This window comes from Rhinopithecus roxellana, chromosome 8 (assembly GCF_007565055.1).
Source record: "Rhinopithecus roxellana isolate Shanxi Qingling chromosome 8, ASM756505v1, whole genome shotgun sequence".
NCBI classification, from domain to species: Eukaryota; Metazoa; Chordata; class Mammalia; order Primates; family Cercopithecidae; genus Rhinopithecus; species Rhinopithecus roxellana.
This window is the reverse complement of record NC_044556.1, coordinates 65,291,922-65,317,591: the sequence shown is the minus strand read 5'-3', so window position 1 is coordinate 65,317,591 and position 25,670 is coordinate 65,291,922. Positions and strand designations below refer to the sequence as shown.

At 47.7% G+C, this 25,670-nt stretch overlaps 1 protein-coding gene across 1 annotated transcript; it reads right to left on the bottom strand.

Moving 5' to 3' along the window:
• Positions 1-16,126: 16,126 nt before the first annotated feature.
• Positions 16,127-25,438, bottom strand: C8H1orf115 (chromosome 8 C1orf115 homolog). The gene is made up of 2 exons (XM_010368085.2): positions 24,572-25,438; positions 16,127-18,682 (listed from the first exon to the last, which is right to left on the bottom strand). The coding sequence occupies exons 1-2, from the start codon at positions 24,878-24,880 to the stop codon at positions 18,563-18,565; spliced, it is 429 nt and encodes a 142-aa protein (XP_010366387.1). The 5' UTR covers positions 24,881-25,438; the 3' UTR covers positions 16,127-18,562.
• Between the last annotated feature and the right edge of the window lie 232 nt (positions 25,439-25,670).

Sequence of the window (25,670 nt, the reverse complement as noted above, 5' to 3'; positions counted from 1 at the left end):
GACCACTAATGGGTACATAGTTTCTTTTGGAAGTGATGAAAACATTCTAAATCTGATTTTGGTGATGTTTGCACAACCCTCAAAACACAGTAAAAACCACTGAATTATATAATTTAAATGGGTAAACTATATGATATGTGAATGATATCCCAATAAATCAGTTTTTTTAAAAAAAGACTGGCCTTATGTAGAAAGGTTTGTTAGAGGATACAGCAACAACTTAGAAACAGGGCTTACATTATAGTCAGGAAAATGGATTCCTTGCATACAAAGATGAAGTAAACTGCAGTTCAATAAGCTAAGGTAAAATCAGTAACACTTTCAGAGCTAAGGGATTTCAGAGGTGGGAAAAGTCCTCTAGGCAGAGGAAGAGGGAGATGGGGAGAGGTTCAGAAAAAGCTTTCAGCTGGGCCTGAAAAGGTGAAAATTCTTAAGTAGGAAAGTACAAAAGACCTAGGCATGTGGTCCTGCAGGCTGGTCACATCATGGACGAAGGCAGAAAAGATGGAAATGTGAAGGACATGGTGGGACATGGTGGTTCACGCCTGTAATCCCAGCACTTTGGGAGGCCAACATGGGTGGATCACTTGAGGCCAGGAGTTTGAAACCAGCCTGGCTAACACGGGAAAATCCCATCTCTGCTGAAAGTACAAAAATTAGCTGGGTGTGGTGGCGGTGCCTGTAATCCCAGCTACTCAGGAGGCTGAGGCAGGAGAATCTCTTGAACCCGGGAGGTGGAGGTTGCAGTGAGCTGAGATGGCTCCACTTCACTCCAGCCTGCGACAGAGCAAGACCCTGTCTCAAAAAAACAAAAAATTGTGAAGGACATGTTCAGAAAGTTTGGCTCTAGCCAAGCGTTTGTATAACGTAGCAATGGATTTTTTTAAGTCAATTGAATAGGTTAAAATGGTGTATTTTTGTGCTAATATGCATTTCTATTATTATTGAGGATGTATTTGCAATGTTCTTTTTTTTCCTTTTAATTTACAAGAGTTCTGTTTCAATTCAGCATATATTACACACACACTTTTTTTTTTACAATTTAACCCACAGTTCTATCTGAATTTTGGGTGAGGATATGGCATGATATAGGGATCTATTTATACTATTATTTTTTACATAAATAGCAAATTGTCCCAGCATCATTTATCAAGTAATCTACCCTTTCCAGATAGATTTAAAATGCCTCTTCCATCACATAAACAGTAGCTCCAAGCCAGCAGACCCCATTTGTCATCTGGTTTCTCATGCTTCCAGCACAGCACAGTGGCGTGCAGTTTGGGAAGCAAAGATCTTGCAGAGATCTACCCAGAAGAGAACACTGGGGGCCTCCTGAACAAGCAATAATAGAAGATTATGGTTCATTCCACACGGTCACTTACACAGTGTGCTGGAGAAGGCATCAAATGATCTAGCAAATGTCCATCACCATATGTCAGGGTGGTGGAATTACCAATGTTTTTCCTATCCCTCTTTTCCTCCATTCAAATCTTCTGTGACTAAATATTCAGAAGACAAACAATAAATAGTAATCAAACAAAAACACTTTTAGGACATTTAAAGCCTTAAAGGTTTAAAAGAACTCATCTACAGGCATGTCTGGGTCCACCACACAGTGTTATCCTGGGTGCAGAGGCCCCTAGAGATTTTTGTGCCCAAGCCCATCTGGCTGGCTCCCCAGAAGAGCGATCATCTTTTTACACTGTGACCCTATGGCTCCAGCCAGTCTTGATCCATCTAAACTCTATTTCCCCAGAGCAGCTCTCCCTTCCCTCAGCCTCTGCCTGAAACATCACCCCTTAACTGAATTTCAAGGGGGTGAGCTGCGTAACAGTTACTGTCTGACCGGGAGCCGTGGCTCAAGCATGTAATCCCAGCACTTTGGGAGGCCAAGGTGGGTGGATCATCTGAGGTCAGGAGGTCAAGGTCAGCCTGGCCAATGTGGTGAAACCCTGTCTCCACCAAAAATACAAAAAAATTAGCCGGGCATAGTGGTGGGCGCCTGTAGTCCCAGCTACTCGGGAGGCTGAGGCAGGAGAATTGTTTGAACCTGGGAGGCGGAGGTTGCAGTGAGCTGAGATCGCACCATTGCACTCCACTCCAGCCTCCAGCCTGGGAGACAACAGTGAAACTCCGTCTCAAAAAAAAAAAAAAAAAAAAAAAAAGATTGCTGCCTATATTTTCCTAAGGAGAGGGAGATTTCACTGAACCTAATACTGTATTTGGAAGCCACAAAGTTGTTTCTTCCCTAAGTTTTGGAGAAATCAACATGGGGAACCCACAGACCCTCAAATGGGAAGAGAAGTGCTTGGGAAAGGGGAACTGCCTAGTGTAAAGCCCTCCTGGACAACAAGCATAAAATGTGTGTGTGTTCAGGGGAGTGGGTGAACCAGAGCAGAAGCAGCGTTTCAGGATCTATCTGGAGGGAAGGCATGACCAAGAAGGGTGTGGAATCCACCCAGCCTGAGAAGTCTCCTGTGGGGCCTTGTGCATGGAGAGGCCTCTTGGTCTCACTTCCTCATTTGAATAAGGAGGATAATAACATCTATGTTACTGGACACTTATGAGGATTAAATGACATGTGATACTGAGCACCTAGCAGGGCCTGAATTTTACTGAGGCTCACGTGTTAATTTCCTCCACTCAGCTCTGCCTTAAATGCACAAAAGGCACCACTCCTGTCCCCTTCAGGAGGGCCTGAAATGTGCCTAGAAGCAGACTCCAGAGCCAGGAGACACCAATGGGGAGCATGTGTACAGTAAGTCTCTGTCTCCCCCAGGGAGGACAAGGTCAGGGACGGGGCCAACCATGTGACTTTCCAGGTTCCAAGGTAAAAATGACAAGGGCACAGGAAATACTTTGGCTGCAGCAGAAAACCCCAGAGCTTGGCTTTGCACATTGTCTTTCTGGCCCAGCATAGAGGTATTGTGCAAATTAAACAAATAAACAGTAATCTTGGCTTTGGGCTCAAAAGACTCCACATTCTCCTGTTTCTTCCTCCAGTTGGTGCCTTCCCTATCGCTCAGACCAAAATCCTAGAGAATTCTTTGGTTCTGCTCTTTCCCTAAGTCCCACACTCATATTGACAAATTTTACCACCTCTATTTTCTTTCCTTTCCTTTTTTGGGGGGGGGGGGGCTAAGGGGATGGGGACAGGGTCTCACTTTGTTGCCCAGACTGGAGTACAGTGGCAAAATTATAGCTCACTGAAGCTTCAAACTCCTGGGCTTGAGGGATCCTCCAGCCTCAGCCTCCTGAGTAACTGGACTACAGGTATATGTCACCATGCTCAGCTAAACATTTTTCATTTTTTTAGAAACAGAGTTCTTGCTATGTTGCCCAGGCTGGTCTCGAATTCCTGACCTCAAGCAATCCTTCTACTCTGGCTTCCCAAGGCATTGGGATTACAGGCTTGAGCCACTGCACCCATTTCCTCAATAGTGCTCCAGTGGGCTTTCTCTTTTCCATTGCTCCTGGACCACCCAAGGCCTCTTCCACTCCTTCCTGCTTCAGCTATGCCTACCCCAAGCCAGCCTATTTCCATAGCAGTTAGGGGGATCTTTTCAAACCATGGAGTGGATCCTACTGCCACGCCTCCCCCTACTTAGAACCTATCAAAAATTTCCCCTTCACTTCCCCTCACAGTCAGTAGAGCCTACGGGAAGTGGGGAGGGGACACCTTCACTTCCCACTCCCACTTCCTTCCTCTCCCCTCTCCAGTGAAACTGGCTTCCCTTCCCAACCACTCTGAGCTCCCACCTTCCTGAAGGCACTGAAGGCATCCCTTCTGACAACCTTGCAGTTCTTACCCCTGCCCCGAGCGCCTGCCCCAAGGCTGTCGAGTCTTCCCACAGGCCTCCCTGCCCATCCACAGGAGGCTAGGGCCCCCTCGTTTGCTTCCCCATAGCAGCTGACTATTCATTTGTCTTTTATCCTTGGTCTGCCCCTCAGTAGGAGGCAAGCAGGCAGGCACCATGGCCCTGGTTGCTTGTGCACTGTCCCAGCCTAGTGACAGGTGCAGAGCAGGTGTCAGGTCACATTTGTTAAATGTCTGAGTGACCAAATAGGTGAAAGAATTAGCCAGGCATGGTGGTGCATGCCTGTAGTCCCAGCTACTCGGGAGGCTGTGGCAGGAGCATCCCTGGAGCTTAGGAAGTTGAGACCACAGTAAACTGTGACTGCACCACTGTGCTCCAGCCTGGGTGACAGAGACCCTGCCTCAAAATAAATAAGTCAGTAGGTGAAAGGAATTGGTAACGAATGACGCTATAGAGCCAAGCACACTTCTTTGACTTTCCAAGGTACAGTGTCATGGTGGGTTAGGGTAGGGCCCTAAGCAGACACCCACATATTGGACTTCAGGCTAGCATAGAGCCCCAGAATTTGTATGGGAGCTTGAGTGCTGACTTTTTGGAGAGAACCCAGCATCGGTCATGCCAGCACCTCCTCTCTGGGCCATCTGTGTTTGTCTGTCCTTGTTTACTACAAGAGATAGGAACAAAGCGAAATTATTTTTCCTACTCACACACCCAACACTCCACACAAAACACTTCTGAGACCAGATGTTCCCCACACACTAAGCACTTCTCCGGTAGACACCAGCTGAGTGTCCTGTAATTCAATCAATTTGGACCTGAGTCACCTGGAGTCAGTCAGATCCCTCAGGTTAAGGGACCAGACCTGCCAGACTGCCTCCTACTTCAGACACCAATCCCAAGTGGTAGGTTGTCATCTATACTTCTGATCAACCAGCTATAAATCAGAGTTCTCATGACCTGTTCCTTAGGTTAGATTAATATGCTGGGCTGGCTCACAGAACTCAGAGAAACACTTATGTTTACCAGTTTATTATCTTACTAAAGGCTACAGTAAGGATACAGATGAACAGCCAGACGTATATATATAGGGCAAGGTCTGGAAAGGTCTCAAGTGCAGGAACTTCTGTCCCCAAGGAACTGTGGTGTGCCACCCTCTCAGCACATGATGTGTCCACCAACCAGGAAGCTCTCCGAACCTTGTAGTTCAGATTTTTTTTTTAGTTTTATTTTATTTATTTATTTTTAATTTCAACTTTTAGGTTCAGGGGGCACACGTGCAGGTTTGTTACATTAGCATATTGTATGATGCTAAGGTTGGGTGTAATTAATCCTGTTAGAGAAATGCAAATCAAAATCACAATGAGATACCATCTCATACCAGTCAGAATGGCTATTTTTTTCATTTCTAATTTTTGTGGGTTTATAGTAGGTGTATATATTTATGAGGTACATGAGATATTAATATTTTTGATGCAGGTACACAATGCATAATAATCACATCAGGGTAAATGAGGTATATATTGCCCTCAAGCATTTTTTTTCCTGTTTTTTAAATCATTTATTTTATTTTTTAAATTTTAAGTTCTGGGATACATGTGCAGAACGTGGAGGTTTGTTACATAGGTACACATGTGCCATGGTGGTTTGCTGCACTTGCCAACCCATCCTCTAGGTTTTAAGCCCCACATACATTAGGTGTTTTCCCTAATGTTCTCTCTCCCCTTGCCCCCCACTCCCCAACAGGCTCCCATGTGTGATGTTCCCCTCCTTGTGTCCATGTGTTCTCATTGTTCAACTCCCACTTGAGTGAAGTTCAGGGATTTTTATGGAGGCTTCATCACATGGGCATGATCAATTATTAACTCGATCTCCACCCCTCCCTTCTTCTCAGAGGATGGGTGATGGGGCTGAAATCTCCAAGCTTCTAAACATGACTTGTTCTTTCTAATGCCCAGCCCATATCTAGGAGCCCACCAAGAGGTGCCTCATTAGAACAAAAGATGTTCTGATCCCGCAGGAAATTATAAGAGTTTTAGGAGCTCTGTAACAGGAACCAGGGGCAGAGACCAAATACACATTTCCTATTATATCAGTACTATGGTTTGAATGTGTCCCCTCCAAAATTCAGGTGTTGGTAATGTGATGGTATTAAGGGTTGGGTCTTTTAAAAGGTGATTGTGCCATGAGGGCTCCTCCCTCATGAATGGGATTAGGACCCTTATAAAGGAGCTTGACAGAGAGTTCAACCCTCTTGCCCTTCTGCCTTTGGCCATGTGAGGGGACAGCCTTGCTTTCCTCTGGAGGATGCAGCAACAAGGCACCATCTTGGAAGCAGAGAGCAGCCCTCAGCAGACCCTGAACCTGCCAGTGCCTTGATGTTGGAATTTCCAGCCTCCAGAACTGTGAGAAGATAAATTTGTTCTTTATAAATTACTTAGTCTGTGGTATTCTATTACAGCAGCACATGTGGACTAAGACATCACAAGATCTCATTCACTCTTCGGCAGATGGACACAGAGTCCCTGCTCCACGCCAGGCTTCATTGAAGGCATGAGGATTCAGCAGTGAACAAATTGGTCTCTGCCCTCACAGAGCAGACATTCGAATTGGGGGAGTGAATCTGCAAACAAGGGAGCAAACTGATAGAGAAGTAAGTACAGACAGGGTTGGTCGTGAGCAGGGGGCTGTGAGGGAGTCACACCTCAGATGCGGTGGGGCTAGGGGTCAGGTGAGTTCGTCACTTTGTCTGCTTCAATGTTCTCGTCTGTGAGATGAACTAATGAGCTTCTCTCCCCTTAGGGCCCTGCCCTCCTGTGTTCAAAGTCCTGCAGCAGTGCCTCATCCCACTCTGAGCAAGAGCCAAGTCTTCACACGGCCCATGAGGCCTGCAGGATGGCCCCATCCCCAGCTCCATGCTGCCCAACCCAGCTCCCTGTCCCTCTGCTCCTCCTGGGCATCCTGCTGCTCCTCAGTCAGGCCAGGCAACACATGGGACAAATGCCATCCACGTCCGGACCACATCTAGGGCAGCCCTTGGACAGCCCCTGGAACTATAGCTGAGGGTCCCACCCTTGCCACCCACACACACTTTCTGAATGAATGCTCCACTCTGGGCAAAGGGTACCTGAGTGCAGCAGCAGGGCCGTTGGAGCAGCTTTCCCAGGGCTGTGAGCAGTGACCCAGGGAGACTTCCCTCACAGCCTGCTTCCTTGTTCCTGAGCAGAGCTGTCCAAGTGGAAGTACCCAGGGCCCACACACTCCCTACAGATCTTTATGTTGGACATAAAACAATGAACAGAGACTAATGTTGCCCTAGATGTACAAAGCCTCCTATAGAGATTTGTACTGTTTCCTTTCTTGCCTTCTTTCCCTCCTGCCCTCCCCCAACCAAGCATGAAGCACCCACTATGTGCAAACATCAGGCTGGGGCCAGTAGGGGAAACCGCATCTGTGAACAGGTAATTCTCATATGCAGCAGAATAAGACAGGGGCTAAGAATCAGGACACACACCATGCTCCCAGGTCCAGAGGCTGATTCATTCCAGCTGCTGAGATCAGAGAAAGTTTCATCCAGGAGGGGCCCTTGCTTTGAGAGAGAAGCAGAATTTAAAGTGCAGAGTGGGGAGGCTAGGATGAAGGCCAGGGGTGGCCTCTCCTGGCCAATCCTGACCGTTCTGCCACTGGGAACCTTGATCAGGAGGGAGCCCAGAGCAGAGAAGGTGGTGGAGTTGGGAAAAACAGCCGCGGGACCAGCAAAACAACTTAAGACACCTATCCTCAGTGGGGCAGAGGCTGCTGGGAAAGCGATTCCCATTGTTTTTGTTTCCTTTGTTGGGGGCAGCATGAGAGGAGGCGGCAGGCCTGATATTGTCAGAGTGGCCTTGGGAGCTGCTTAAGAAGTCAAGAGGGAGCCCAGTAGGAAATGGCCCCTGTGAAATGAAAGACAATGATCCAAAAAAATGAGAGGTGATTTTGTCAGAGGCAGGACAGGAGAAAACACCTCAGACTCTGCATACCAGAGCAGGGAGGGACGAATGTACCATCTACTTCAACCTCACTGTTTTGCAGAAGATGCCCAGATTCAGTCAGGTGGGTGACTGGTTCGAGGTCACACGTGACTGATGGCTCTGCTGACTCCCAGTATAGTGCTCAGGTTGCTTCCTGGGCCTGAGAACAGGCAGAAAGGGAAGCCCTAAATGCTTTCTCTCTGCCTCCTGTGTCAGCTGAGGATGGCTGCAAATTCCCAGCTAAGCAGGATGACTTGCCCAGGTGTCTGGGATGACCTCATGGCATAGCTCCTCAGCAGGGCCTTGAGAGGAGGAGGCTACTGCCCCACCGCTCCCTGGCCTTGGAGGTCAAGGTCTCCTTACGCTCCCTGCCAACCAGCATCCATGGCTCTAAAGCTCAGGCTATCTAGGAGGCCTGGCTCCAGTCCCAACCAATCAGGAGAGCAAACAGGTAACTGTCATGCACGTCTGTGTGAAGAGACCACCAAACAGGCTTTGTGTGAGCAACATGGCTGTTTATTTTACCTGGGTGCAGGCGGGGCTGAGTCCGAAAAGAGAGTCAGCGAAGGGAGATAAGGATGGGGCCGTTTTATAGGATTTGGGTATTAGGTAAAGGAAAATTACAGTCAAAGGGGGATTGTTCTCTGGCGGGCAGGAGTAGGGGTCACAAAGTGCTCAGTGGGGGAGTTTTTGAGCCAGGATGAGCCAGGAAAAGGAATTCCACAAGATAATATCATTGCGTAAGGCAAGGACTGGCCATTTTCACTTCTTTAGTGGTGGAATGTCATCGGTTAAGGCGAGGCAGGGCATTTGCACTTCTTTTGTGATTCTTCAGTTACTTCAGGCCATCTGGGTGTATAAGTGCAAGTCACAGGGGATGCAACGGCTTGGCTTGGGCTCAGAGGCCTGACAGTAATTATTATTATTATTATGATAACAAACAGGTAATTATTTTATGCTTGCAGCAGAAGGCACCTCCTTTGTAAAGGCTTCTGTTTGCCAAGGTCAGTTCATGACTGAGGCACACACCACTGCCCTCTCCCTGCCAGCCTCTGGTCTCCCACTCCAGCCACACTGTCGCTTCCGAGTTTCTTTCACCTTTAGGATCTTGCATCTGTAACTACCATTGCCTGAAACCCTCTTCCTCTCCCACCCTTCTGTACTTCCTCTGCCTGGGCATCACCTACTCATCCGCAGGTCCCAGCTTGGACACCCATTCTTTTTGAGAAGCCTTTCCAGGATGGGGTGAGGTGCCCTTTCGAAGGGCCCCCTCAATCCCTGCTTGTACATGCTCATCATACTGGATTATAGTTGCCTGGAAGTGTGCAAGACAAAACACACCGAGTTCTTTCTGTGGGTTCCACGCTTGTGAGAATTCACTCACTCCATCCTGTTGATGGCTCTAGGAAGTGGTATTATCCCCATTTGTCAGTTGGGCAAACTCATCAGAGTTGTTGAGCCTCTTGCCCAAGGTCACACCATGAGTTGTGGAGTCAGATTCCACAGAGCCAGTGTGGTAGACAGATCAATGTGCCACCCACATCCTCCTTCGAGCGAGGACTCTGCGCCGCTTGTTGGGAGTGTTGTCAGCAGACAACTTTGCAGCGCAGAGCCCCTTCAAGGATTGCCGCAGCAACCCAGAGCTGCCTGGCCTGAAGGTATCTCTGTCCCAGGGCAGCTCATCCATCAGTTGATCAACGTCTTATATAATTGTTACTGGCAAAAGGGGTCTTGGATTTTGTACAGGAAGGAATTCAAGGCAAGTTATGGGGTGGAGTGAAAGAAGTGAGTTTATTGAAATGACCCCATTACAGGGTAGGGTGTCCTCAGAAAACAAGCAGAGGAATGTCTTTATGTTTTTCTTATGTGGGGTCTTCCCTATGTCAACACTAAGCTAAGCTGTGCCTACATCCAGGTGCACTGATAGCTTGAGAAATTTTATTATTTTATTGATTTAAAGAAAACTATCCTTAACATTTTAGTGTATTAATACATTAAAGTATAAGTATAGTTATCTTGAAAGCATATATTGTTATGGGTATTGGGACATCTGAACTTTCTGTTGTAGGAGTTTGTCCTCAAAGGCATTATCAAACTGTTTTCTTGGCTTAGGATAGGTCATGACTGGCATCTTAGGATAGGTCATGACTGGCAAGGAAAGTGTCTTGCTAGTTTTAATACAGATTTTCTTTCTTCTTTCTTTCTTTCTTTTTTTTTGAGATGGGGTTTCGCTCTTGTTGCCCAGCTGGAGTGCAATGGTGCCATCTTGGCTCACTGCAACCTCCACCTCCTGGGTTCAAGCAATTCTCCTGCCTCAGTCTCCTGAGCAGCTGGGACTACAAGCGCCTGCTACCACCCCTGGCTAATTTTGTGTGTGTGTGTGTATTTTTAGTAGAGACGGGGATTCACCATGTTGGCCAGGCTGGTCTCAAACCCCTGACCTCAGGTAATCCACCTGCCTCAGTCCCCCAAAGTGCTGGGATTATAGGCATGAGCCACCATGCCTGGCTGACAGAGTTGATTTTATTTATTTTATTTTATTTATTTATTTTTTTGAGATGGAGTCTTGCTGTGTTGCCAGGCTGGAGTGCAGTGGCACAATCCTGGCTCACTACAATCTCCACCTCCCGGGTTCAAGCAATTCCCCTGCCTCAGCCTCCTGAGTAGCTGGGACTACAGGCACACACTACCACGCGTGGCTAATTTTTTCGTATTTTAGTAGAGGGGGTTTCACCATGTTGGCCAGATGGTCTCAATCTCTTGACCTTGTGATCCGCCCACCTCGGCCTCCCAAAGTGCTGGGATTACAGGCATGAGCCACTGTGCCCGGCTCCAGAGTTGATTTTAAAATGGTGTCACTCTGGCTCTCTGAGGACCATGCTTCCCTAACATAATGGCCCGGCCATCCCATTGCAAGTCGGGTCAACCCTGAAGGGCCATTCTGGTTTCAGAGCTCCTGGTGGGGTGGGCTGCGACCTTTGCTGGGTCTGCACTGCAGCTCAATTTCTCCCCCTGTCCAGTCCTGCTTCCTTCTCATGTGGGGTTGATCAAGGGACTCCTGCTAGTCATCACCCTGTACACTAAACTCCAGCCCTCAACAGAGAGTCTGACACTGGAACTCACAGCCATAAGGGCTCCCTCCCTTCTAACACCTCCCAGTGGAGCAGGCCCAGCATCTAGCCTGAGACCAGCACACAGCAGGGGCTCAACTGTGTTTGTTGAATAAGTGCATAAATACACAAATGAAGAGACTTTCAGAGATTAAGGAAAGTGCATATTTGCCTTCCAGTTTGTCACAATAGCTATTAGTAAGTATGTTGCCATCATGTTTGCAATGAGCAGTGACAGTGACCCCTTTGCACCTCCTCAGGGCCCAGGGGTTTTCTCATTGATCCTCACACTGCCTGTTTGTCCTGTGCACCCTCGTGCATTGGGGAGCTGACAGGACTTCTTCCATCCCGTGTTACAGATAAGGTGAGTTTGGGTGTCCAGAAACAAGGCCATAGGCCGACCAGAAGGGGAAGTGAGTTCAGGGCAAAAATTGAGTCCCTCCTTGTCAGGGGTGACTGGGAGAGATCAAAAGCTACACACAAACCCTTTCTTTCCCGCTGCCTTGAACCAGCCCAGGCTCTGTCTTCTCCAGCCCTCTCTCTCCTGCTATTCCTGAGCCACAGCCCCCAACCCAGTTCTCCTGCAGCTCCTGCCGCCAGGTTTGCTTTGCAGCAAAGGGAAAGTTGGGTCTCCAATTTTTCTGGAAGGAGAGAAGAATACAAATGGATGGGGAGACAGGTTGTGTCTCTCCTCTCCTTTCCCTCTCACCTCCTCTCCCTCTCACCCTTTCCCTCTCACTTCCTTTCCCTCTCACCTCTCACTCCTCTCCCTCTCACCTCCTCTCCCTTTCAGGGAGGGAACACCCTGGTTCCCTCCCTGTACTCTCCCCACCACCCTGCCCTACCCCTAGCTCTCAGACCTTTTTCCTGTCCTCCCACAGGTCAGAGGCAGCTGCCTTTTTTTACTTTTTTACTTTCTCATTTGAGGATCAATGAGAAAACCCCTGGGCCCTGAGGAGGTGCAAAGGGGTCACTGTCACTGCTCATTGCAAACATGATGGCAACATACTTACTAATAGCTATTGTGACAAACTGGAAGGCAAATATGCACTTTCCTTAATCTCTGAAAGTCTCTTCATTTGTGTATTTATTCACTTATTCAACAAACACAGTTTGTTGCAGGGTCAGTTGCAGAGGCAGAACACTTAATATCCTACGGGTTAGGCTCTTAATGCACTTCATCGTTAACCTTCCAAATAGGCCTCTGAAGTAGATGCCATCTACTTTGCAAATGAAATTCGAAGTTGAAGAGCTTGTCTGAGGTCACACAGATACAGGATTAGAAGCCAGCTGGTCCAATGCCAACACTGTTCCTATTAGGCAGGTGGCTTCCTGCTGCCCGTGGAGCCTCGAAAGGTGACTTCTGTGCCCCTGGGGTGAACAGCGGAGGGTTGCTTCATCAGAACAAAATTGCAGCCAGTGGGAATAGTTACTGCAGCTGCAGAAATCACACCAAGGAAGTGTGGCAAAATTGCAAAGCAAATTCAACCCCCTTGACTTGGGAGTCACACACCCCTTCACATGCTTCCTTCTGTGTTTTGACCATGGCAAATCCACAGCTAAGCTATCTCATCATCTCAAAAATCCAGAGTACAATGTCAGCACCTCAAGTCTTTATTGGAGTCTTGCTAACTATTTTGCTTACATAAATGCAACGAGGAATGCATGTTGGATATCATTATATCTAAAGCTTACCCTTCCTTGTGGTCATTGGAGGTTAACAGGAGTGTGAGCCAAAGCAGCAAAGGTAAAAAGCCATGTTCCCTTAACTCTGCCTGCCAGCAGAATTTCACGAAGCCCCTGACTCTGTGACATGCAACTCTCTGGAAAGATGCCCTGAAGACAAACTAGGATACAGCACAGGGCACCCCCATATCTCCTGCCTGAGTCACTACATTCCTTAAAATATAAATCACCATAGTCCTTGCTGTTTCCTACACATAACATCCCCCAAACAAGCAATAATAGAAGATTATGGTTTGTTCCACAGTCACTTCACATTGTGCTGTAGAAGACCTCAAATGATCTAGCAAAAGTCCATCACCATATATCTGGGTGGTGGAATTACCAACGGTTAGTGGTTACACTTCTGTAATCTGGAGCTAGATGTGATCTTGAACCCAAACTTTGATGTGATTTTGCAGCTACTTAACCTCCACCACCTGCGTATAAGCAATGGGCTGAAACACTATGCTGGAGCAGCCTGACGGGATCTCTCTAAAGGGCTGCTCCTCAGCTTTAAGCCTCAATCTAGAAGATTTCCGTATAAAATTGACTTTAATGCTTTAAAAGCTTGATTTTTTTTTTTTTTTCCTTCAGTTGACAGGAGCTTGAGAGGAAACAGAAGGAAGAGGCAGCTGAAACTGACAGAAAGCGCAGTCTTGGGTCCTGATTTCAGCACTTCCTGGCCAAAGCACCAGAGCCAAATTCCCTAAGTTTCCTCAACTGCAGTTTTATTATCTATAAAACAGAGATAATCATAATAGTATCTACCTCATTGACACTGTTACTGAGAATGAAATGGAGAATAAAATGCTGCTAAACCACCGAGCACAGTGCCTCGTGTACCTACTGAATGTTTATTTATTTTCATTTTTTTGAGACTGAGTTTCACTCTGTCACCCAGGCTGGAGTACAGTGGCACTATCTCGGCTCACTGCAACCTCTGCCTCCCAGGTTCAAGCGATTCTCATGCCTCAGTCTCCTGAGTAGCTGGGATTACAGGCGCCTGCCCCCACGCCTGGCTGATTTTTATATTTTGAGTAGAGATGGGGTTTCACCATGTTGGCTAGGCTGGTCTTGAACTCCTGACCTCAAGTGACCTGCCCACCTAAGCCTCCCAAAGTGCTGGGATTACAGGTGTGAGCCATCGCACCTCGTCCCTACTGGATGTTTAATGCATCTTAGTTCGCAGTGATCATGAACATGCCCCAGAACTGGGACCAGGGGAAGCAGATGGGGTTCTATTCAGGGGCTTGTGGGATTCTATGAATGGCTCATTGCTTTATCAAAATGAAAACACTGAAAGATAAATTCAAGTCTGATTTTGTATAGGAGAATGATAGCTGTGAAAATATTTTATAATTACATACTTTTTTCTCCTTGACTCTAAGAACTCAAAATGCAAAAATCATCATCCTTGCCAGAAAGCATCTTTGCTTCCAAGCTCTGTGACCATGGACACGATAATAATACCATGGAATTAAAGAGCACATGAAAGGAAGTGTGAACTCTTCAGCTCTATTTCTGTCTGGTCCTTTGGCTTGGATTTATTTTTATGTCTGGTTTGAACTAGATGCATCTGTTTAGAACCTTGTCAACAGGTTATGCAAGAGGAACTACCTGAGAAATACTTTTTAAAAAAGCAAAGCCCATCCTCAAGGTGCTTTATTCTAATCCTAGTTTGTGTCTCCAGATGAGGCTGAAGGGTAGAAAGCAATGAAGCATTTCGAGGCGGAGATTTGGCCTGAGGCTTCCAGCAACAAAGCCTTTGTTCCGCGGGGTGTCTGGTGCACTCAGTAGGCTCAGGCACAGAGCCCTGTTGTTCAGAAGTGATCTCCTTTTCCTTCGGCTATGATGTTCCTTGGAGTGGTTTGGCTCAAAACCAACCTTGTCTCTAGAAAAAAAATAATAAACACACACCCTATGTATTTTTTATTTTCCCACATTTCCCCATGAATGGTCAATGCAGTAGAGATTTTTTTTCCCTCAAGAACCATCTGGGTTTTTGGCAAAACTATGGAACCTCTCAAATGTGTGTGTGTGTGTGTGTAATTACAGAATAAGCTTCTGGGATGATCTATCAAATGTTCAAAAACATTCTGGAGGTGATGGCATCATTGAGTTTACGGGGTTTCACCATGTTGGCTAGGCTGGTCTTGAACTCCTGACCTCAAGTGATCTGCCCGCCTAAGCCTCCCAAAGAACTCAGTTCCTCTGTACTCCTGAAGTCAGGGGCTGGAAAGACATCACGGGTGCAAACCCCATAACCACAGCTGCCTACATCTAACACTGCAATAACTGTTTCCTGAGGCCACAACTGTTTCTGCTAAGGAAGACTACCATTCCTTGGAAGACTACTGGAGGATGGAGGAAGTGGTCCGAGTTCAAGCCCTGCCTCTGGCTGCTTCTTGGTCACAGATGCTGTTGGGACTTCTCTGACAAGACACAGGTGCTGGGCAGAGGGGCAGCAGAGATGACTCCAAGGTGGCTGAAGACACAGTGGTCCCTCTCTTCTGCTTTGCTGTAAGCCTAACAGCAGGTTGAGACCAGTGGGCCCTGATGGCTACCAGGACCACTCCTCTCCTCTCCACCTTCCCCACCTCCAAGACCTACTCTGTCACTTCTGTGAGGACTCAGTGAGCAGGCATACCACATGTACGCAGTGCAGGGTTGGAACCTGGCAGGGCCCCTCCTCTGGCCCAGCCTCCCACTTGGAGTCCCACTGGCAGATGCAATGTGCAGCAGGCCCCCAGTGGCCAGCATTTCCCAGCTGAGGCAGAGGAACAGGTGCACTGGAGTTTTCTCAGCAGCCTGTGGGCAATGCAGCTCCTGTCCCCATGCTAGGCTCTCTAAATCTGAGCTGGAGGTTCTGGAAATTTTTTTTTTTTTTTTTTTTTTTTTTTTTTTTTTTTTTTTTTTTTGAGACAGAGTCTCACTCTGTTGCCCAGGCTGGAGTGCTATGGTATGATCTTGGCTCACTGTAACCTCTGCCTCCTGGGTTCAAGCAATTCTCCTGCTTCAGCTTCCCAAGTAGCTGGGATTACAGGAGTGTGTCACCACACCCAGCTAATTTTTTATATTTTAGTAGAGATGGAGTTTTGTCATGTTGCCCAGGCTGGTCTTACAGGCAATCTGCCCGCCTCGGTGCTAGGATCATAGGCATGAGCCACTGTGCCCAGTCTATTTTTTAACAAACTCATGAGCTGAGGCTCCTATAAGTCAAAGCCTGTTCTGCTGGCTTAGAGAGAACTGTCCCCTTTAACACACATGCAGAGTTCCCAGGTGAACTGGGGTCTCTCTCTCCCCTGGGTCCTTGGGGAACACCTGTGGGCTCCTACTGGTTCCCAGGGAGGTGTCTCCCGACGGGTCATCACCTGCTGTGCCAAGCTCTCAGTGTGACTGGACTCCAGGAATCTCCCTCAGGCAAGGCTAGTAAGTGAGGAGCTGGGAACCCTTCATGCCAGAAACATTACATAAATTGAGGCTTTTATTTACATCATAGGACAAGAAAAGGATACAAAAGAAGTCTCTTGGTCAAACACATCAAGTGAAAGCTCTAAAACTCAATACTCAGTAAGGTGTGGGCACTGATACTTAAAAAAGAAAAAAAGAGACAGAAAAGGTAAAAAGGTAATCTGTGACATGATCCAAATGCTTACACTCCAGGAACTGAGTAAGAGAAACCCAGGGCAGCGCTATCACAGAGAATGACAGCTCAGGCTGAGTGATGTCTGAGATTCATCTTCTGTACCCATGAACCTGACTCGCAGGACAACCCCTAGGAGGTTTTGACTTTTGACATTACTGAGTTAATTCTTAACCAGATTCTTAAGAATTTCAGGGCCAAACAGGCTTGACTATACAGTTTTTCCAATTTGGGGGATGGGAGTGGGGAAGCTCTTCCTGGGACAGACTCCCAGGCAAGGAAAGGCCCCAGCAGCTCTGTCCCCTGCCCTGGGCTCTGCCTCCATCTCCCCACAAGGAATTTGTGGGCTGCCTGGGGCTCGTCAGCAGCCCTCACAGGCTCTCACTCTTTTTCTCACTCACTATGCTTGGCTTTTTCTTCCACTTATGTCTCTCTCTCCCTTTCTCCGACACCCAGTGTTGTGGGGCAAGCTATAATGATCTCACGTGTGTGACAATGTGCCGTATCCACTTTCATCTTCTGGGCTAAAACCAGATCACTTGTTTCGCTTTTCCTCACAAATATTAACAATGCAGGAATTGGCTCCCAGTGAATCTTCAACATGAAGTTGAAGGTTCAGGAAGTGAAGTGCAGTCTAGCTTCACAGCTTCAACCTTCTCCTCTACCCCTTCCTTTTATCTGTCTGTCTTTCTGTCTGGGCTTGGCCGGGCTTGATCAGAGAGCATGAGTGTTGAGGCCTCCCTTTTATGCCTTGGGACAACACGTAGGTGCTGTCACTGATCCTGCAGACTGTCCAGCAACAGCCCCTTTGGATTTCTGGATATTCTGAAAACAAAGTCAGAACAGTGGCCTAGCGGGGGGTTGGCAGAGGGGTATGGTAAGAGGACCTCCTTTCTTTCATCTCCCTGTTCAGCGTCCCATGGCAGTCCACAGGTCATCCTTGGTGGGTGTCAGGCCCAAGACCCATGCCCACCCTACCCTTTGAATCCAGGTGAGATGAGGTCAAACTGGGCAGCACAGAAGAAGAAAAGATGCTACAAAGGCAACCAATGAGTTCATGGCCTCAGGGGTTTTAAGCACCAGCCCTGGCCACCCAGCCTCCCTTGTCCCTACCTAGAGGCACAGGCCCAGCCTATCTGAACTCCCTCACACTGATGCTCCAGAACTGGTTCCTGGATGGCCAACTTCTCTCTTCCAACATCCTCTTGCCTCATTTCCATTTTCTTCACATCTGTCTCCTACTTACTGGTTCCTTCTCCAAATCTGTATTTTTATTCCTGGGTGTTATGTCTCCCCGCATCTCTCTCAGCCCCTATGTCCCACCCAGGACAAAGCACTCTTAGTTGGACGGAGTGCTCTTAGTTGGCGGAGAGGAGCTGAGCCAATGGCGGGAGTGCGTTGATGGTGCTAGTAGGCCCTGACCGCAACCAGCCACACCTCTGCAGGGACTCGGGTCGCCACAAACATGTGGCTGGGCTGAAGTGGGCAATGCCAGGCACAAGAGCCCTCCAGAGTGGTCCCTCGGCCAACCTGTCCCAGCCACCCAGCCTGCGTCCAATCTTGCCCTTTTTCCTCCTTCCTTGCCGGCTTCACAGTCATGCAGGGATGGGGTAAAATGACAAGCTTTTATCTACTTTAAACAGTCATGCCACACTGCCAACACAGTTTTCAAAGCATCAAGAGATCTTTTCTTTCTTCCTTCTTCTCAAGCCTGTAATTAAACTGGTGACAGAGTGGCAGAGGAAGGAGATCGGGGAGCACGACTTGAGGAATAAACAGCTCCTTAGCTGCCCTCAGAACTGAGGCAGCTAAGGAATGTGAGCGCCTGTCAGCCTACGACCTTTCAGGAGAATACAGCAAATCATCTGACTCCAGTAACATCCTCTTCTTCCCCTCAAGATCACTGTTCTGCTGCACACCCACACTGCTTGGATCTGTTGAGTGTCGGCTTCTGCCCCAGTGCCTGCCACCTTCACGTGAAGGCTCTGGCTTTAGCACACTAGCTCCACTCCCAAACCTAACCTCGGATGAATTTGCTGCAGGATTGACCATTGGATCCACGTGTGACCGAGAGACGTGAGAAGCTCAGCAGATGGGCAGGGATGACTCATTCATCATACTAATGTGATTCAACAAAGAAAGGCATGTTTTCTCTTCCAAGTATGCTGTATGTTCAAGTCTGAGATGCTCCAGGATTCACAAAGTTCCCACAGCAGGGGCTCCCATTCACTCTGGTGGCACCTGCCGCAGCAGCTCCCATTAGCGCACAAAGGATACCACGCTGGTGGCTACCGCAAACGGGGCGGAGTAGGCTGCAGCGAAGCCTTGCAAGCCGATGACCACGTAGCGGCATCCTTTGATGATGACCTTCCCGACATTCTAGTTTTAGGAATAAAAGAGAAAAGCAAAGGATTAGAGTAGGCAATTTTTAATTCTGCCATCTTTCATGAAAAAAAAACAAAAAAGAACATGAGTCACAGTGACATACATAAAGATCATTTTTCCTGATTCTCCCATGACAAATCAGCAAGTTACCACATTCCCACATCTCTGGTGGAAGGTGCCCACCCCCAGCCTAAGAATATGTGGGGGCTCACAGCAGACATCATCCCCTTGGAAAGTGCTTTCAAGCACAGCTTATTTCCAGATAATTCAAAGATCTTCTTGGAAACAGCAGTAAGGTGGCTAATTCTAAAACTAAAGCAGTTTTGTTTTGGTTTTTTAAACCAAAGATCATTCCTCTTCTCTGTTCTAGCTAAAAATTACTGGACCATCAGAAGGCTGGGTTAAATTTTTCTTCCTTCACCTTATCTGAAAGCCCATATTCTCCTCCCTCTACCTCAATGGCATGTTTCTGTCTGACCCACACATCTGTCCCTTTGTAGTCTTCTGCCATTTTCTAATTGCTATATTCATATAAATCCAGCATTTCCAATTCCATTATAAGCTCCCTGACGGTCAGGCTTGGGCGATGCTTTCTTGGTAACCACTCCTCCTATTCCTTTTCTACAAGGCTGGATAGGGGACATTCAGAGAATGTCAGGTGCTAGACAGGGGACATCTAAAGGGCTCAAATGGGATTGCAACAGAAAAACTACCACCACCACCACCATTTATTGCATGGCTGCCCATGGTCTTCCCCTCCCTACCGCAACTTCTGTCATCACTCTTGGTGACATCAATGTCCATGCAGACAACCTGTGCCTTAGGCCACATACCTTGTCTCTCAGTCCTTTGACTTTTCCATATTACCATAACCACTCAGACTGGTTTAACTTAAAATTCCTGATCACAATCACAAATCTCACCTTGACTTCCAACACCACCTGAAAAACCTCCGTATCTGTCCAGTAGGATGAATTTCTCTCTCCCCTGGGTACTGCCTCATACTTTTCCCTTCTGAAGCCTCCCCACTTTCAACACACACGAACACACCCAAGTCTCTATACCTTCATGAGATGATCCCACTTCATCTTTCACAGAAAAACAAAACCAAACCCAGACATCGTCAGGGAATGCGCTCACCTTCCACCACTCTCTATAGCCCTGCCTGTGTCTGCTCCTGGCTTCTCCCACGTTGCCTGTGTTACAGTGGAGAAAGTGGTCCTCTTCCCCCAAGCCATTCCCTTGATACTTGCTGTTGGTGCCTTCTCCCACCTTGATCTTGGCTTTCCCTTCTCCAGCTCCATCATTCACTTTCTCTCCATTGGATCCCATTAGCTTACACAAATGCTCGGGTATCACCTTGACTCCATATTCCTGCCCCAGTCTCTGCCCTCCATCATGCCAAGCCAGCCAAAAGAGCCAACCACATATACTGCCTCCATGTCTGTACTTCTTATTCCCTCTGACTCCTACCCCAACCCATGCAGGGACTGTTTGGTCATGGCCATCTACAACCCCCATGCTGCCTGACCCAGTGGACACTTTTCTGTCTTCTTTTCCCTGACCTCTCAGCAGCTTTTGATATACTTTATGAAATAATCATCTGGCCTCTTTGACTCCATATTCTTAGTTCTCCTCTACCTAAATTGGGAGCTCCTCCTCAGCTTTCTTTGCTAAATTATCCCTTCTAATGGACTTTAAAATGTTGGTGTTCTTCAGTACTCAGTCCTGGGTCTCTCCTCTCTCTCTTTCCCTACAATCTCTCCTTAGATGGTCTCATCCATTTCTAATGACTACAAGTATCTCCTAGATTTAAAGAACTCTTCAGTTCAGTCTCAAACATGCAATTCATTACTTGAGATCTCCACTTTTTGAAGACCCCACAATTCCTCTGGCATGCACTCTCCCTTGTAGCCCTAAGTACATAAACCTAACGTGGATTGGCTACTGGTATGTCCCTGGTGGCCTTTGTCTATCAGACGTCAATCATTCAAAGCATAGAGAGATTACATCTCTGTCCACATTTATATATCTGGCTAGAGGCAGAGCTGAAATTCAATCCCAAAGAAATCTCACTTCAGGGCCTATGACCTTAACCCCCATACTCTATTTCCCTTTTTAAATAAAGGCAATATGTAAGCTTCTAGTTAACTACTCATGGCCTGGGCTTGAATTCCAACTCTATCACTTACTTGATTTCCCATGGCCTCAGTTTCCTCACCTATACAATGGGAATATTTAGTAACTACCTCATCGGGTTGTTAAGAGGAGTAAATGAGATCACACAAGGAAAGCACTGAGAACAGGGCCTGGCACAAACTGCAGGCCATATAAGTGCTCCCCAATGTTAGCTATTATTGCTAAATAACATCTGCTTCTTTTTATTACATAGCAATTTAGGTTTGTGGTGGTAATACATAAACCCAAGATTTTTGTTGTCTGTTTGGGAAAGTTTGTTAAGACTATAATTTCCTATGACTTCTGGTTACTTGAGCTTTTTTTTTTTTTTTTTTTTTTGAGACTGAATTTTGCTCTTGTTGTCCAGGCTGCAATGCAATGGCGCAATCTCAACTCACTGCAACCTCCGCCTCCCAGGTTCAAGCGATTCTCCTGCTGCAGCCTCCCAAGTAGCTGGGATTATAGGCATGCACCACTGCACCCGGCTAATTTTTTGTATTTTTAGTAGAGACGGGGTTTCACCATGATAGTCTGGTTTCCAACTCCTGACCTCCGGTGATGCACCTGCCTCGGCCTCCCAAAGTGCTGGGATTACAGGCAGGAGCCACTGCGCCTGGCCAAGCTTTCAATAGTTTAAATTACAGGGTCCCTCACAGTAACAGAAGGAGGGCAGGGACTCTGTTGTGCTCATTACTGTATCCTGAGCATGTAGAAAGAGGCTGGGTGTTTCCTTTGGTACCTCTCCCGCTAAATGAGGAGCTTTGTGAGAACCAAGTAATGTCTGTGTCTTCTCCAGACACTGCTTTCCTGGACATTACTCTGTTGATGTGTCAAAGAGACACTGGGTTGGGGCATGTGCATGTGTGGGTATGTGATGTTACTAAGAGATACACTTCTCTAAACGTGTGGTAATAATCATTGGGAGAATTTTACTTACATGTTTGAAATAACAAAAGAAAAACATATTTTCTGGGAACAAGCTTCACAATCAAGAGTGACCCATTATAAACAAGATCAGAACCACAATTGCCTACATTAAACGTGACAATTTTGGTATTTGTACATCCATTTTGCTCAGCCAGTTACACTTTAAAAGTTGCTTGTCACTTTGTCTTTGTAATTTAGGAAAAAGAAATCTACTAAAATAGTTCATTAAATGGAACATTGTCAAAAACACAGATTTGAGAAATGAAATGCAAAGAAACATAAAATATCTCTCAACCACTATTTCAGTGTCATTTGAGTGTGCATTTCGAATTCTTTGATCTGAGTAGAGCTTTCTACCCAACTACTCTCTCAGAGGGGAGTTGGGGTCTAGGGGAACAAAGAGGGGTTGCCTGCTTTATTTCTCCATGTTTGAGCCTGGTGACCCTCTCAGTTGGCTCCAAGAAAGTAGAAGCTAGTCACTCTTTTGAAGGGCAGAAAGGAGAGATCCAACCCTAACCTGACGATGTCCTCTCACCTGGCCTCCTGGGTCCACTGAACTAGCGTACAACACTCTAGAGCTTTCATGCCCACAGCTGGACTTGTGATGGCCCCTCTACCTCAGATGACACCACTTCTCTAGCCACTGAAATCTTGGTTTTTTTGTTTGTTTTAGTTAAGGCAAATTCGCACAACATAAAATTCACCATTTTAAAGTGCGTACAGCCCAGTAGCATTTAGTACATTTACAATGTTGTGCAACCACCACTTCTATCTAGTTCCAAACATTTTCATCATCCTCAGGAAAAAAAACCCATTAAGCAGATGTGCTCCATTCCTCTTCACCCCAGTCCCTGGCAACTATCAATCTGTGTTCCATCTCCATGTGTTGACCTATCCTGGGCACTCCATACAAATGGAATCATACGCACTATCCGTGATCCTGTGGGTCTTGCTTACTTCACTTCGCATAATATTTTTAGAGGTTCATCATGTTGTAGCATGGATGACTACATTTCCTTCCTTTTATGGCTGAATACTACTCCATTGTATGTATATAACACCCTTGTTTATGCATTCATCCATTTGGGGACATTTGGGTTGTTTCTACCTTTCAACTATTGTAAATAATGCTTCTATTAAAATGCGTACATAAACATTGATTTGAGTACCTGTTTTCAATTATTTTGGTTACATCCCTAGGAGTGGAACTGCTAGATCACAGAATAAGTCTACACTGAACTTTTTAAGGAACTCCCAAATTATTTTCCATAGCGGCTGTCCAATTTTACATTCCCACCAGCAATGTACAACGGTTCCAATTTCTCTACATTCTCGCCAACATTTGTTATTTGGTTTGTCTGGACATTTTTTGGAGTAGCCGTTCTAGTGGGGATGAAATGTACCTACTTCATACCACTTCACTGTTATCTGGTGAAATCTTAACTCGTCCTTCTGTGCCCAGTGTTCATGTCACCACGATTTGAAAACTTCCCTGCCTTTACAAGCTCACCGCTGAGGAGAGAACTGCCTGAGCTCTGTGCCCTGAAGCCCCCAGGGGTGGTGCCCAGCTATGTCAGTGTCTTCCTGGGAGGCTATGCCCTTCTCTAGGGCAGGGCTGCCCTGTATTTATTTTTGCATCGCTACTGCTCAGCACAATGCCTGACGCATAATGAGTGCCCCCAAAATATCTTCAAGTCCTAGTCCTTGAGCTGAGGTTTCTGCAGTATCAGTTCACCAGTGGAGAGGGACATGATGGCTTCTTTGCGCTCAACTGGGACCCAAAGCACAGATGATTCGTCCTAGCAGGGCTCTAAGCCAGAAAGACCCAACTTTATAGTTTTACCCCTGCCAGTGTTCTGCTCCAGAAGCTGCTGACATACCTTTAAAGAGGATGATAAACCTAAGCTCCCAGGCATGGAGACGGAATGGCTTCAGGTATAAGAGGGCACTGGGTGACACAGATAACTGGACAATAAATCAGATGAGGCCCATGGCCTTTGGCCAGGACACAGTAACTTCTGTGACTTTATTCTGGGTGGCCTCGTCCAGGCCAGGAGAGCTTCCGGCAACAGCTTCGAGTGCTTCCAGGCAGAGATACCTGGAAACTGCATCTGGGCTTTGATTTCTGAGAAGGAAATTGCCATTTTCTCCCACATTCATCCTTCCTAACCCCATTTCCCCGAGACAAATGGCAGAATGTTTTGAAGGCCCCAGAGTACACTGATGGTTGGCTAGACGAGAAAAACAAATTCAACAAGCGCCTATTTATGTATTTGTTGCGCTCCCAGGCCCTGGAAATAACCTTGGGAATATTTGGGAGAGTAACCCAAACATTTCTCAACTAATGGGATATCCTGGAGAGGATGTTACTGGAAAACAGATACACTGGGTTGCAATTTCTTTCTTTCCACCTGGGCCAACCTTCTCCAAGTCACCTGCAGCGCTCACGCTTCAGTATTCCCATCTGTAATCAGGGACACTGATTCCTGATCTTACATAAGAACCACCTTGGTAGGAGCCCCTTGAGAAATGTTCTTAAAGAGCCAGGAGCGCAATAGCAGGCACAGAGGGGACCACCCAGCGCAACCTCCGATTTAAGTTTCTATCACGACTCGCAACTCGCGGCTCGCCTCCCGCGAGGGAGTGGGAGCGAGGGCGGAGGGGGTCGCAGGTGCAGCCCGGAGAAACTGGGTGAGTCGACGGTCAGGACCCGGCTCCCGCTCCCCCGCGGGGCACCACACCCGCGCCCCCCGGGCAGTGGCGGCGCAGGGCCCCTACCTTGCCGTACTTCTTCAGCTTCCGCCGGCACCGCTTTTTGGGCTGCTCGCTCGGCCCCGGCTCCTCCAGGGGCTCGTAGCGCTCGGGCAGGTATGCGAAGTGCACCCTCCGCGCGCCCCGGGCCCCGGGGCCCCGCTCGACCGCCGCGCTCGCCCCGCTCTCGGCCGCCGCCTCCGCCTCGTCGGCGTACTCCAGGTGCTCCAGGATGGCAGCCGCCTCCTCGTCCCCCTCGGTCCTCCCTCGCCCTCGGGGCCCACGGCGCAGGAGGCTGCTCTCCGCCTTGCTTCGGAGCCTAGCTCCCACCGTCATGATGCCGCGGCCCCTCTGGCGAAGGTCCGAGCGCAGAGACACCAACCTTTGCTCCCCGCCCGCTCCTCCGCCCCAGCCCGGACGGGGCGGGGGATTGGGGGGCCGCAGCGCCCCCTGGCCGTGGGGCCCGGGATGGCGGCGACTCCGCTCCGAACTGGCCTCCCAGGCGGCGGGTGCGCTCCGCCAGCCCCGCCCTGCATCCCACCTGCCGGCCAACGGGTGCAGACTACAGCGTGCACTGCACAATGAACATGCAAAACAACTTCAACTGCACTTGCTGCGAAATTAATGACCGCAAATAATAGGACTCCATCTGCTCATGTTCAAATTAGCAACGATGGTAAATGATACTAGAGATCACGCTAAGTGCTAGGGAGGGTATAGCGAGATAGTCACGGTAACAGGATTCGTGGGAGTGCAAACTGGTGGCAAGGTTTTGGAAAGACAATCAGAAAATCTTTATCGTGAGTCTGGAAACGTCCGTATCCTTCTAGGAAATATTCGGAAACGCAAGACAGTATGTCCACGGTGTTCAACGGTCTGACTCAGTGAAAAAGTGGAACAAACCAACAGGGAGAGGCAAAGGAAATTCTGGTGCAGACATGCCAGCATATGGCGCAGTCATTAAAATCATGATTTTTCAGGAATATCTCTCTGTGAGATAAGCATTCTCAGTGTACTGCGAATCTCAACAAGCTGAGAGTGCCCTATTTTCTTAAGTGGGTAAATGCCTTTGAATTCTGGCTAATGTAGAATTAAGGGCCGGAAGCAGTGGCTCACGCCTGTAATC

Coding starts and splice junctions, on each gene's coding strand:
- C8H1orf115 (XM_010368085.2), bottom strand. CDS start 24,880: ATGACGGTGGGAGCTAGGCTCCGAAGCAAGGCGGAGAGCAGCCTCCTG. Junction 18,683..24,571: donor AGCTGAAGAAGTACGGCAAG/GTAGGGGCCCTG, acceptor TCCTAAAACTAG/AATGTCGGGAAGGTCATCAT.